We start from the raw sequence: 12157 nt of genomic DNA, 5'->3' as shown, positions 1-12157 counted from the left end.
TTTTTTTTTCAAATTTATAAAAAATATATAATAATATTTTTAATACAAAATAGACACATTATCATTATCATATTTAATGAAACTAATTTGACATTATAGATGCTAAAATTTTCTTTATAAACGGGTCAAAATAAAAAAAGTTTAGCTATGAAAAAAAAATCTAAACTTATAATATAAAACCAAGGAAGTATTATATATCTTTTCACTATAAATTTCTACATAAATCAGGGTGGAAAATAGCTTCCTACTTGGATGGACATAGAAAAAACATATCAATTTAAATTGTGCGTTTTCTTGCAAAATTCCTAGTTTGAAGTCATTAAAGAAAAAAAAAGTCCACAAATATTACGTCTATGCAATTAGGTTTTCAATAGGAATTTAGTGAGATTAGGAATGTATGGCTGGTTCTAGCGTGTGTTAGGTGAAACATCCGTGGGGTGAGTATGGTGTTGCATGTGTGGTGATGTATGTGTGCCGGTGATACCCACGCAGGATCATATTATTGTACTTTGCGTGAAACATATTTGATGTATGATATGAATTGAAATAAAACTCAATTGCACGTATCATAGAAAAATATTTTTTCCTAACATGAAAATTTAAAGGTTATTAAAGACAAAAAGAATTGCACCGTAGCATTTAGCACGAACATATTACTAGTTAACATATTGTTATTAATGGCTTATTTATTTTGTTGCCATATTTGATGATGTATTTTTGACATGGCAATAATTTCTATATAGCTCTGCGATGTACTCTCTCCGTCCCATATAAACCAACCTAATACTGAGTACTACGAATCTGGACATACATGTGTCCATATTCATATTACTGTCACATCATATTTGTGAGCATATTTGTGAGGACCGAGGAGCCAAAGTGTGGCTAAAATTAATGCAGCAATGGAGGGGGAGGAGACGGTAGCCTGAAGCGCGGTTTCCCCAATCACCCTCTCCTCACCTCCTCCGGTTCCCCCTTGGCTAGCGCCACCTCCACCGCCGCCCCAGCCTTGCTTGTCGTGGGGACCTACTTTGTACCCTTCCTCCTCCCCATCCTTCCAAGGAGTTCATCCTCCGACGACCATCTCGTCATCGGCGAGCTCTGCGTAGTGTCACCCTGCGTCCAGGTCGACCTCGATGCCCTCAAGGTACATATGCATATACATATATTCCTCGATGGCCACCTACATGGCTAGATGCATTGATTTGGAATTGCATTTGCAGGGCACTCACCTTGGCATGTATGAGCAGCGCAACGTGACGGTGTTAGTTGAGGCAGGAGAATCAGCATCAGAGGTAGTGGCGGCGGAGGCCTATTTCGTGCACACGAGCTACGCGAAGGCCTAGGTGGCCGAGACCAGCGAGTATACCATGGACCACACTATCGACGAAATGGGAATGGGGGTCCCCATTTCCCCGTCAAAACAATTAACCAAGGGCCTGTTTAGTACAGCTCCAACTCCTAAATTTAGCTCCAGGAGTTAGGTCTGGAGTGGAGTTATGGAGCTGCCTAAATCCAGCTCCACAACTCTAGTTCATTTTGTGAGAGAGCTCCAACCAGCTCCACTCCCAGTTTTGGTGCAGCTGAAACTGTTTGGCTGAGCTCCAGCTCCAGGAGCTGGAGCTGGGAGCTATGCCAAACAAACCCCAAGTACTAAAGAAATTCCGAAGAGAAATGGGAATGGCGAGATGCGGTCGCAGGGCCCGACCTTAGGAGCCTGGGACCGCCTCACGAACGCTCGGGGGCTGCCTTGGCCCCCAAGTATGCGTCCAGCGGAGGAGCCGAGAGGATGGCTCGGATAGTAAAGGGCTTAGGTCCCGGGCTCTCTGTGGGCCCAAGAACGAGCTCTGCCCGTCCGCAGGAGTCAACATTCTCTGTCTCTCTCTTCCTTTCTCGTCACCTCTCTCGGTCTCTGTCTAACCAAGGACACCTTCTCGTTAAGTTACGTGGCCTAGGCAGCCGTAGGCCTCACATGGCTGGGCCCGGGCTGCCGAAGACCCCCGGTAAGATCTCCTCCTCCTTCTCTTCGAAGAAAAGGGTTCTGAGGCTTACCAAGGAAGTAACACAGAGATATTCGTCCGGTTATACCTTCCTCAGTAAGGTACGCTAGAAATATCCTAACTACCGCCTTCAAAGATGTCAGGGATGTGACCCCAAGTCTGGACAGGAGGCGTAAAGTCTTACGGATAGCTGTAAGGCGCTGCACCCCATTCGAGGCCAAGCTTATGGAAGATATCTCTCCGTCTTATGACGGAGAAACTTCGACGTGACTTGCACCCCAAAAAACTAGGGCCGGTGTTGCCCGAGACATGCGTCGCACCTGCCCGAAGACACCTTCCCTATGCCAGGCAAGGGGAGGGGGGTACCGTGTCCGGCAAAACAGAGCCCGGGCCTCACCAGGCCCACCTCACACCACGTGGTGTGTGAGGTGGAGGATAGTCCAACCACTTCTGACTGAGGACTTGAAGGGTTTCTTGAGGAGCACGACCGAGGAGTCAGATGGCATAAGACAAGATATTCGATGTGACATATTCAAGGGTAGTTAGGTAATATTGTGAGCACCTCCTTGTGCTATAAAAGGAGGGGACTAGCCCCCGTTAAAGGGGTCTTTGGTCGGTTAATTTCTCAAGGCCTTAGACATCGCCTCATATTGCTTGTAACTCCTCCCTTAGGGAAAAGAGTCGGTCTCGTACTTCGTCAGCTGGACTTCCCATCCGGTCGCCGACCTAGGGGAGTTAGTGAAAGCCAGAACACAGGAGTAGGGTATTACACCTCGCGGTGGCCTGAACCTGTATAAACATCTTCATCCTCCTGCCGCGGGCTCTCTTGCGTACTCACTCGCCTCCATCCTCGCGACTTCCTTCATGCCATCTCGGCACGACCACCGTCCAGGTGCTGACAAACCCGCTGGACGAATCTCCATTCTCACGGGGAGGGGTTCTCACTCCTGTGGGTTAGCCCCTATGACACATGCCGCCAACTACGTCCCTCCTACCTGCCGATCTCCCGATGCTTCTAAACCCTACATCGATATACCTCCATATCCCTTCGAGCAAATTTATTCCTTATTTATCACTCAAAGTCCACATGTTTTCTTATATGTCATTAAAAATTTTCTATTCCGTATTTGCCATTTGGTGGAATTTTACATCCGTTTCTATGCCATTGCCATTACGCGAGTTTGAAAGTGAGCTTGGATTTTGCTATTCCCGTGTTTACTGTGAGCATACTTTCTAAACTATTAAATGGTGTGTTTTTTAAATACTTTTTATATAAAAGTTTTCTTAAAAAAAATCAAACAGACCCATTTTTAAGTTTGTAATAACTAATATTAAATTATTCATGCATTAATAACTCATCTTGTTTTACTCTACATGACATTAATAATAATCCAAGACAACTCGCCGTTAATGTCTTTGCGTTGTAATGGGATTAGAAAGAACATGTGAAGCTCCCTCTTTACTGTAAAAAAAATAATATGATAGAAGTGTTTTTGTACGGTTTAGTTTTTGTTTAATGGTTTTATTGGTCGGTTAATTTGGGAGGGGACGATAGCGTGGGAGAGATAGGGTGGTTTGGTAAGAGCATCTCCTATTGCAAAGCCCCTAGACCTAATTGGGGCTGCTTCCATTTTCCGAGGATCCCAAAAAATGACTTAAATTTTAGCAATAACTCCTATTTCTTAGGCCCCAATTATCTTTCTCTTTATTATTTTAGTATACACACTATATTTATACCTATTTTAACACCAGAATAATTCAAATATAAATATTTCAAACACGTAGAATTCAACCATATTCAAATTTACAATTTTGAAGATCACGGTTTAAATTTAAATTCAATTTTTTCAACATTGCAAAATGCATAATAAAATTCAATTTCCACAATCACACACATATGCTAGTTCACAAGCATTATATAACTTAAAAACAACATATTCTACAAACATGAACGGTAAGATGGTCAGACGATGTCCGACAGTGCGACAAAGGAGAAGGGCAGTGGCGGTGTGTGAGGGCGTGAAAACGACAGGAGAAGTGCATGCTAGAGATTTTTCACCCGTGCCAAAAAAAATAGATGGGGGCTAGTGTAGAGACCCATGATTGGGGGCTAGGGAAAGGGATTTGGGTTCCTTCCTATTTTGCGCTCTTTAATAAGAGCATCACCAACGTACTTCTATTTTATCCTAAAACTAATTTAAGGGATTTTAGTGGAAAAAACACTCTAACAGATCCTCTACTCCCTTGCATGTTTTTTGGAGTCCCTTCCCCGAAAAATATGCTATGTTGATATACGGGAAAAGGTAAAAACCGACACCCTCATCCATCCCCAATCTCGCGCTAGGAGGTAGTGCCACTCCTTCCACATGCGCACGAGAGAGAGGAACATGGGAGAATGTGTTGATAGTTTAGTAGAGGCCCACTTTTAATTTTGGGGATAAAATTTAGGTTTTCTCTTTGAGAGATCAGTTTTTTAGCTACCTATTTTCAGTTTAGGAAAACCAAAAACTAATTTTTGGAGGGAGATTATACGTAATCTCTGGGTGATGCTCTAAGTGCAATGCTGGACCTCGATTTTTCTCCCTTCAACCCAAAAATCTGTTTAGGGACTTAGTCTATAGGAGATGCTCTAAGGTGGGGAGGAGGACTTTAATAAACGTACTATTAGTACTAGTACAAAGAAAAACTAGATCGGTACTCCGTGCGTTGCTGCGGGAGAATTGTATGATAATATAAGAGATATGAGTTATAAAATTTTCTTTATTACCTACTATACGATTTTTTATGTGTTTATGCGTATATATATTTTTGTACCTTTATCAATTATCTAAAGGTTATAAATGATTGGGTTGTATGGGTGTGTCTTTGGGGGAAGAGATGCAATTTCTACCCTTGATGGATCATCCAAAAAGATGAATCTAAAAACAATTGAGGTGATATGATTTTATGAGAGAAGAGAGAATTAACATTAACTACACTTAGGCTGTGTTTAGTTCCATACTAAAATTGAAAGTTTGAAGAAATTGGAACGATGTGACGGAAAAGTTGAAAGTTTGTGTGCAGGAAAGTTCGATGCGACGGAAAAGTTAGAAGTTTGAAGAAAAAAGTTGGAATCTAGACCGTGCCTTAGTGGGCCGTGGACAGGGCTGAAATGAACTATGGGCTTGGGTCTGGACGGTTGAGAAAGGCACAAGAGGAGAGGAGACCAAAAAGGAAGAGGGGGGGAGGACCCATTGGATTCGCCATGGCGTCGTCGCCGCACCAAGTTGTAGCTCCCCAACCCCAATCCCAAGCCCAAGCAGGTGGCGGCGGCGGCGGCGGTGGCGGGACGGCCGAGCAGTTCTGGTCGCTGCTGGACAAGGCAGACCGGCGCTTCGCCCGCGTGCGCGACCTCCCCCTCTTCGGCCGCCGGGAGCCCGATGAATACGGCAAGGCCTTCCGCATCTACACCCAGCTGTGGCGCATGCAGCAGGAGCACCGTCACCGCCTCCTCGACGCCGGGCTCCGCCGATGGCAGGTCGGTGAGATCGCCGCCCGCATCGCTCACCTCTACTACTCCCAGTACCAGCGCACCTCGGACACCGCCCTCCTCTCCGAGGCCTTCGTCTTCTACCACGCCGTCCTCGACCGCGGCTACTTCCTCGCCGACGCCGCCGACCATCTCTTTGCCCCCACCAAGCACCTCCGCTTCCTCGCCAGGTTCCTCCTCGTTGCGCTTCTACTCGCCAGGCGCGCCGACACTGTCCCTCGCCTCACCACCCACATCCGCACGCTCCTCGACGACTCCAAGAAGACCCTCCAAGTATCTATGATTCGATTCGATTCCACTGCTTCTTTGATCCCACATCAAATCTTGCTCGGCCTTCTCATCTTGCTTGCTTGCAGGAAGCCGACTACAAGGAGTGGAAGCACGTCGTCCAAGAAATCGCGAGGTTTCTCAGAGCTGACTCCCCCTTTATCAACATGAGACCACTCAGGTACAGCTACGCATTTGATCCTCCCCCTGATACTCTTCCTACCGTCCCACCTACTGTCAAGAAGCGAGGTCTGGTCTTAAGTGATGCCATGCTATGCAGCTACTATCAAAACGAGGTAGGGGTAATGCTTCCTCTGTCTCACCTTCTCTTTTTTTCTGTTTTTAACACAACAAAAATAATGAGGAGTTGCCTCGCTATGTTTGTTCCACTCAGATCAAATTTACAGACCTCACCATAGATGTTTTCAGAATGCTTCAATGCCTCGAATGGGAACCATGCGGTTCTTTTGCACTAACCAATGGTTACAGTACCCGCGATGAAAGTGGACAAAATCATCCCAATCTCTTAAAAGATCTGAGAGATGCTGCGCTGCCTCCAAACCCACTTAAAACAATTCTCTATCGTCCCTCAGTGACTCATTTCCTAACAGTAAGTCTCTTCTTCCTCATTTGATGCTTGACTTACTGTCTTATCCTATGATTTAGTGAATGCATGCAATCTTAAAATGTATTTCATACACCATAGTTATCTACTAGTATAATCATCAGAGATTGAAAAAAAAGGGAAATCACTATGGTAGACAGTTACCATATGAAGAAGTTTTTGGTGCTTGCATGTTACTACTCCCCTGAAAAATAATATTGGCATTTGACACATTTCTGCTGCATTTAGTTCACCTTAAGATGAGCTAGTTTAACTTGTTGGATGTTTCAGTAATGGGCTAGTATAACAATTGACAACGTAGGAAATTCCATGAGAAAAAAACTATATTACTAGTATTAACTAATTGATTTAATTATTCTGACAAGAAAGCATGCCAATGATCTTCTTGATTCCTCCCGAGTTCATGACATGAGGTTCAAATGCACAATGAATCTGCTTGGTGGCATACATCTGATTGTCTAATGTCTACACCAATAATATTGGTATTAATGGACCAGTAAACTTTTGACGACAAAACTACTCTTTTGGTAACCATTTCGGAGAACCACACCACTAACTATTGTTATTGCATAACAACAAGGAACCATGCTTCTTGTGGACATGATGACTTGGACCTACATGGTAACAACATAATCCTGTCTGACCCATCACATGGACATTGACTTCCACACCCACTGGCTGGCAGTAGGTATCACTTGTATATACTTGACTTCCATACCACACTGGTAGCAATAGGCATACCACTTGTCTATACTTGGAAGGGAGAGGGATGAGACTATTTGATTTCTGCTTTGTGTTGTGCGTGAAGTGGCTAGGTGAGGAGAGCCAAGATTCATCTGTTTCTTGCATTTGGTTTTCTTATTCATCACATAGATCATGTTTGTTATCCCTTTTGTTTAACAATTAGTTACATCGTTGCAAGCCTTATAAGACCAAGCAATCCACGGAATAAAGCAAGCTGAGATTAATCTGTAAACTCTATCCTCTCTCTCTCTCTATGACATGACGGCTCTGGGCAAGCAAGGTCCTCCAGTTGAGCATGGGTATGCGTTACGCAGCTTGGGGCCACCTCCAAGCCATAACATCTGTTCAGTGTATTGTTTCTTGTTTGGAATTTCTTTCATACCATGGTTCTATATTAGTTAACAAAAAAATAAAATAAAAATAAAAAACTTTCTAGATTGACTACATCCTGTCCACCTATATTTAATAGGGATTATTGAAATTTTTGGACTGCTTTACACAACTCCCTTGTATATTATAATTCCTTTTTATTTAACATGGATAATAGAGGGCTATATGTTTTTGTTAATCATATATTATCTTGTATCGTATGCTACCTCTCCATTCATGAATAGTTGTTGATTTTGACTTAAATGGATATGATTTTGTGTTTATCTTTAGGCAATATAAAATAAATAGCTCTAATTGTAGAATATTGTAGTACTTTTGATTATAAATCTTCCTATACCACTTTGATGCAAAATAGTTATACAACCAGGAAATTATTGTTGGTCAAAGCATGATCAGTCAATTGTTATATGTTATGTTTGTAATCTAGGTCCTTGCCACCAAATGTGAGGAGCTCCCGTCAAATGGTATGATGTTAATATACCTTTCAGCTGCAGGTAGGTGCTGTAGGCATTTAACTAAAATGTTATTTGTAATATATCGTCTGTTGGGAGCACATTCCAATCAACACTCTCTTATCTTTCAGGCGAGGTGGGATCTTCTGGATTTTGCCCTGATACAAATGAGATGGTTGTGAGCAGCTTGAATAAGTTTGATATATCTAATACTAGTACCATCAATGTAAATGAAGACAATGGACCTCGTCTATGGCTAGGCTGCCGTGAAGGTGAAGGTATATTCACAATGCTGGCTTAATTAGATTATCTTCTTGGTTAGGTTTATGGCATCCTTGAAGTTGCCCTTACATGGACTCAACTTTCCTAGAAAGAAGTATGTTATTTCTGACACATGTTCAAAACATCTAGGTTCAAACTGTATATACCCTTGTGATCTGATTCCATTTACAAGAAGACCACTCTTTTTGGTGATCGACAGCAATGCCAGCTATTCATTCAAGGCAGGTTTGTTTAATCTTATTTTTTTATCCCAAGCAACCATCATTATTCAATACTACCTCCGTCCTAAAATATAACAACTTAGTACATGATTAGACATAATCTAGTACAACGAATATGGATAGAAATATTTTGAGACGGAGGGAGTATTTGTTATGGGTCACTTATATTAATTTATTCTGGCTAGTGCGGGACTGAAGACTGAAGAATATTTCTTTAGTGGGTTATCCATGAGTGATGAACAGTTTTACTGAATCCTGTAATGCTTTTTGAGAGAAAGCACATGTGCTTGGATCTGCACATAGACAGGCTTATAGTTTTTGTAATTTTTTAGGTTGAAGCTTTTCTCAGTTTACTTCTGTGTAAAATCATGCATTATACTTATCCAAGTGCCATTCTATTGGCATTCCTCATTTTACTTTTGACTATGCACCTCTTAGATTACGATGGAATACATCATATTTTTACTGTAGGCTGCTGGTTGGCATCATGCCATTTATTGTTAGTGCTGTCAGTACGTTGATCCCCTCTAATTTTTTCAAATTAAGCATTGCAGTCAATTCATGGGTTTGAAAAAGGGGAGACAACGGCCATGTTACTTTCTCCAAGTTGCCGATCTTCCTCGGCAGGATTCAGTGGGGATTCTGTACGGCAGATTGGCAGTCAATTTACTATGTTTCTCACAGCTCCATTGCAAGCTTTCTGCCATCTGATTGGCAATAATGGGGTCGACATTGATAGGGTACTTGCTTTTAGTTTTTGTTAACAATTTTCTCTCTCAGAGCAAGAGAAGTTTTTTTTATATTGAGCTTTGACATAAACTTTTTTTAGGATACCTATAACAAAGCTGAAGAGTTACTATCATTGTCCTTAAATGAATGGGCCACTACTTTGGTTGCATCATCTTCACTTCATCCTGTTTGGGTTGAAGTTTTAGGCGATCCACTCTTGAGGCGGCTTCTTCTCAGGTCACCTTCCAACCTTTTGCATGAGTTCTGTATGGACATCAACTTTAACATGATTCTTATCTACTAATTTCTCAATAATGAGCGTATGTTCACTTTATAAGCTGTTCCCCTCATACTGTGTTGAGCTAATATTCCTTATATTCTGCGTAATGTAAGCTGTTCCCTGATATGCATACTTGATATGCCAACGTGTAGCATTTTAAAGCTCATTTCGGTTGTTTTTGCAGGTTTATATTCTGCAGAGCTGCGCATTCGATCTTCAAACCTACGTACCATAAGGTGGACTTCCTCCCAACTTGCACACCTCCTTTGCCAGAGTCGGTTGATGCAGAGAGCATGCTTTCCCAATGCTGCCTGTTGCGAGTTGCATCTTTCTTTGGCGCCACCAACCAATTCTCATTTTCTGAGGTAACCACATGGCCTGAGGTTGATGTTGAGGAGGCTGCTGTCGTCAACCCCTCGATCTAGCGGTACCAACTGTGACTCTTGCGCATCACAATATTTAGTTTCTACCTATCAAAAGATGAAGAGATCCATTGTAATACCTTAATGTGGTGTGTGTACAGCCAAATTTGCAATACCCTATTTATCGTCGTGCTAAAATTTCCGTTACTGGCCCCGCCTCCTGTAGCCCTCGAGGCCAAGCGTCTTTGAGCACCGAATGATCTGACATTGGACGAACAAGATTACAGACATATGGACAAAATATGTGGAGACATTAATTCATACCATAATTCACATTCCCAATAACTTCACCCAAGCAAAAAAATATCTATCTTCCATACTGAAATACAATAATATATTATTGTATAATTAGCATAAGATACTATCTATTCAAGGAGAAATTTTAGGCTGTATAATTAACTTGACGCTGATTGAGGCTTATTAAGTGAGGAAGCCATTAGCGTTTTCTGTTTTTCTTCAACCACTCAATCTCTTCTAATTGGATTTTCAATGCTGGGTTTGTTTCTTTTGCCGACTTCTCTTCTTCAAGGTATACAACATTATCTCCTAACTAATCAATCAATTGAACCGATCACCTTACAAGAGGAACATTGTGGTGTTTGCATTTGCCCTTCTATATAAGCTGGTGGGCGTGACACTGTGGACTGCCGATCGAGATTTCTGGGAGAATTTAAGATCTTGATAACTTTGCCTTCCGGACATGGAATCGAGTTTTTTTTATGGCTGCAGAATCACGGGCCTCACCCAAGAGAGGCTGGATTGGGAGAGGTGGGCCCCCAGAGATTTTTCTAGAAATCATTTACCATAGGCCACGAAGCAGCGGCTGTTTCGGCGAAATGTCGAAGATCTGAGGGTCCACAACTGGTTTTCAACGAGGTGGTTAGGATAGGAACGGCACATAGGACGTTAGGGTGGATAGCTTAGACGATGTCGGTGTCAAGCACGTCGCCTAACCGCGCCGTTAAGGTAGGCTGGCGGGCGCGACACCGTGTACTACCGATGGAGATTTCTGGGTGAATTAAAGACCTCGATAACTTTGCCTTTCGGGCTTGGAATCGAGCTAGGTTTTTTTTTACGGCTGCAGAATCATGGGTCTCACCCTAGAGAGACTTGATTGGGAGAGATGGACCCCCAGAGATTTTTCTAGAAACCACTTACCATAGGCCACGAAGCAGCGGTTGTTTTGGCGAAATGTCGAAGATCTGAGGGTCCACAACTGGTTTTTAACGAGGTGGTTAGGATAGGAACGACAACGACACATAGGACGTTACGGTGGATAGCTTAGACGACGTCGGTGTCAAGCACGTCGACTAACCGCGCCATTAAGGTAGGCTGGCGGGCGCGACACAGTGGACTGCCGATGGAGATTACTGGGCGAATTTAAGACCTTGATAACTTTGCCTTCCGGGCATGGAATCGAGCTAGCTTTTTTTGACGGCTGCAGAATCACGGGCCTCACCCTAGAGAGGCTGGATTGGGAGAGGTGGGCCCCCAGAGGTTTTTCTAGAAACCACTTACCATAGGCCACGAAGCAGCGGTTGTTTCGGCAAAATGTCGAAGATCTGAGGGTCCACAACTGGTTTTCAACGAGGTGGTTAGGATAGGAATGACACATAGGACATTATGGTGGATATATAGCTTAGACGATGTCGGTGTCAAGCACGTCGCCTGACCGCGCCGTTAAGGTAGGCTGGCGGGCGCGACACCATGGACTGCCGATGGTGATTTCTGGGTGAATTTAAGACTTTGATAACTTTGCCTTCCGGGCATGGAATCGAGCTTGGTTTATTTTGACGGCTACAGAATCACGGGCCTCACCCTAGAGAAGCTGGATTGGGAGAGGTGGACCCCAGAGATTTTTCTAGAAACCACTTACAATAGGTCACGAAGCAGCGGTTGTTTCGGTGAAATGTCGAAGATCTGAAGGTCCACAACTGGTTTTCAACGGCGCGGTAAGTCGACGTGCTTGACACCAACATCGTCTAAGCTATCCACCCTAACGTCCTATGTGCCGTTCCTATCCTAACAACCTCGTTGAAAACCAGTTGTGGACCCTCAGATTTTTGACTTTTTGCGGAAACAACCGCTGCTTTGTGGCCTATGGTAAGTGGATCCTAGAAAAGTCTCCAGGGGTCCACCTCTCCCAATCCAGTCTCTCAAGGGTGAGGCCGGTGATTCTGCAGCCGTCAAAACAAACCAAGCTCGATTCCATGCAC

General features: G+C 43.3%; 1 protein-coding gene across 6 annotated transcripts; it reads left to right on the top strand.

Annotated features, from left to right (window-relative positions):
• Positions 1-5221: 5221 nt before the first annotated feature.
• On the top strand, positions 5222-10210 carry LOC136351137 (uncharacterized). 6 transcript variants are annotated; one of them, XM_066304086.1, is made up of 11 exons: positions 5222-5802; positions 5886-6092; positions 6191-6406; positions 7002-7109; positions 7344-7464; positions 7983-8049; positions 8139-8285; positions 8419-8510; positions 9065-9250; positions 9340-9476; positions 9704-10088. In XM_066304086.1, exons 1-4 carry the CDS (start codon positions 5245-5247, stop codon positions 7023-7025), a joined length of 1005 nt encoding a protein of 334 aa, XP_066160183.1. In that variant the 5' UTR covers positions 5222-5244; the 3' UTR covers positions 7026-7109; positions 7344-7464; positions 7983-8049; positions 8139-8285; positions 8419-8510; positions 9065-9250; positions 9340-9476; positions 9704-10088. The 6 variants fall into 6 exon arrangements, with proteins under 6 accessions (XP_066160183.1, XP_066160181.1, XP_066160182.1 ...); XM_066304084.1 differs by lacking the exon at positions 7002-7109 and having other exon boundaries at positions 9704-10210; XM_066304085.1 differs by having other exon boundaries at positions 7002-7464.
• The last annotated feature ends 1947 nt before the right edge of the window (positions 10211-12157 follow it).

Source organism: Oryza sativa, chromosome 9 (assembly GCF_034140825.1).
Source record: "Oryza sativa Japonica Group chromosome 9, ASM3414082v1".
Classification (NCBI taxonomy): domain Eukaryota; kingdom Viridiplantae; phylum Streptophyta; class Magnoliopsida; order Poales; family Poaceae; genus Oryza; species Oryza sativa.
The sequence above is the reverse complement of the archived record's forward strand: the minus strand, read 5'-3'. Positions and strand labels throughout refer to the sequence as shown.

Coding starts and splice junctions, on each gene's coding strand:
- LOC136351137 (XM_066304081.1), top strand. CDS start 5,245: ATGGCGTCGTCGCCGCACCAAGTTGTAGCTCCCCAACCCCAATCCCAA. Junction 8,286..8,418: donor AGGCTGCCGTGAAGGTGAAG/GTATATTCACAA, acceptor CAAAACATCTAG/GTTCAAACTGTATATACCCT. Junction 9,251..9,339: donor ATGGGGTCGACATTGATAGG/GTACTTGCTTTT, acceptor AACTTTTTTTAG/GATACCTATAACAAAGCTGA.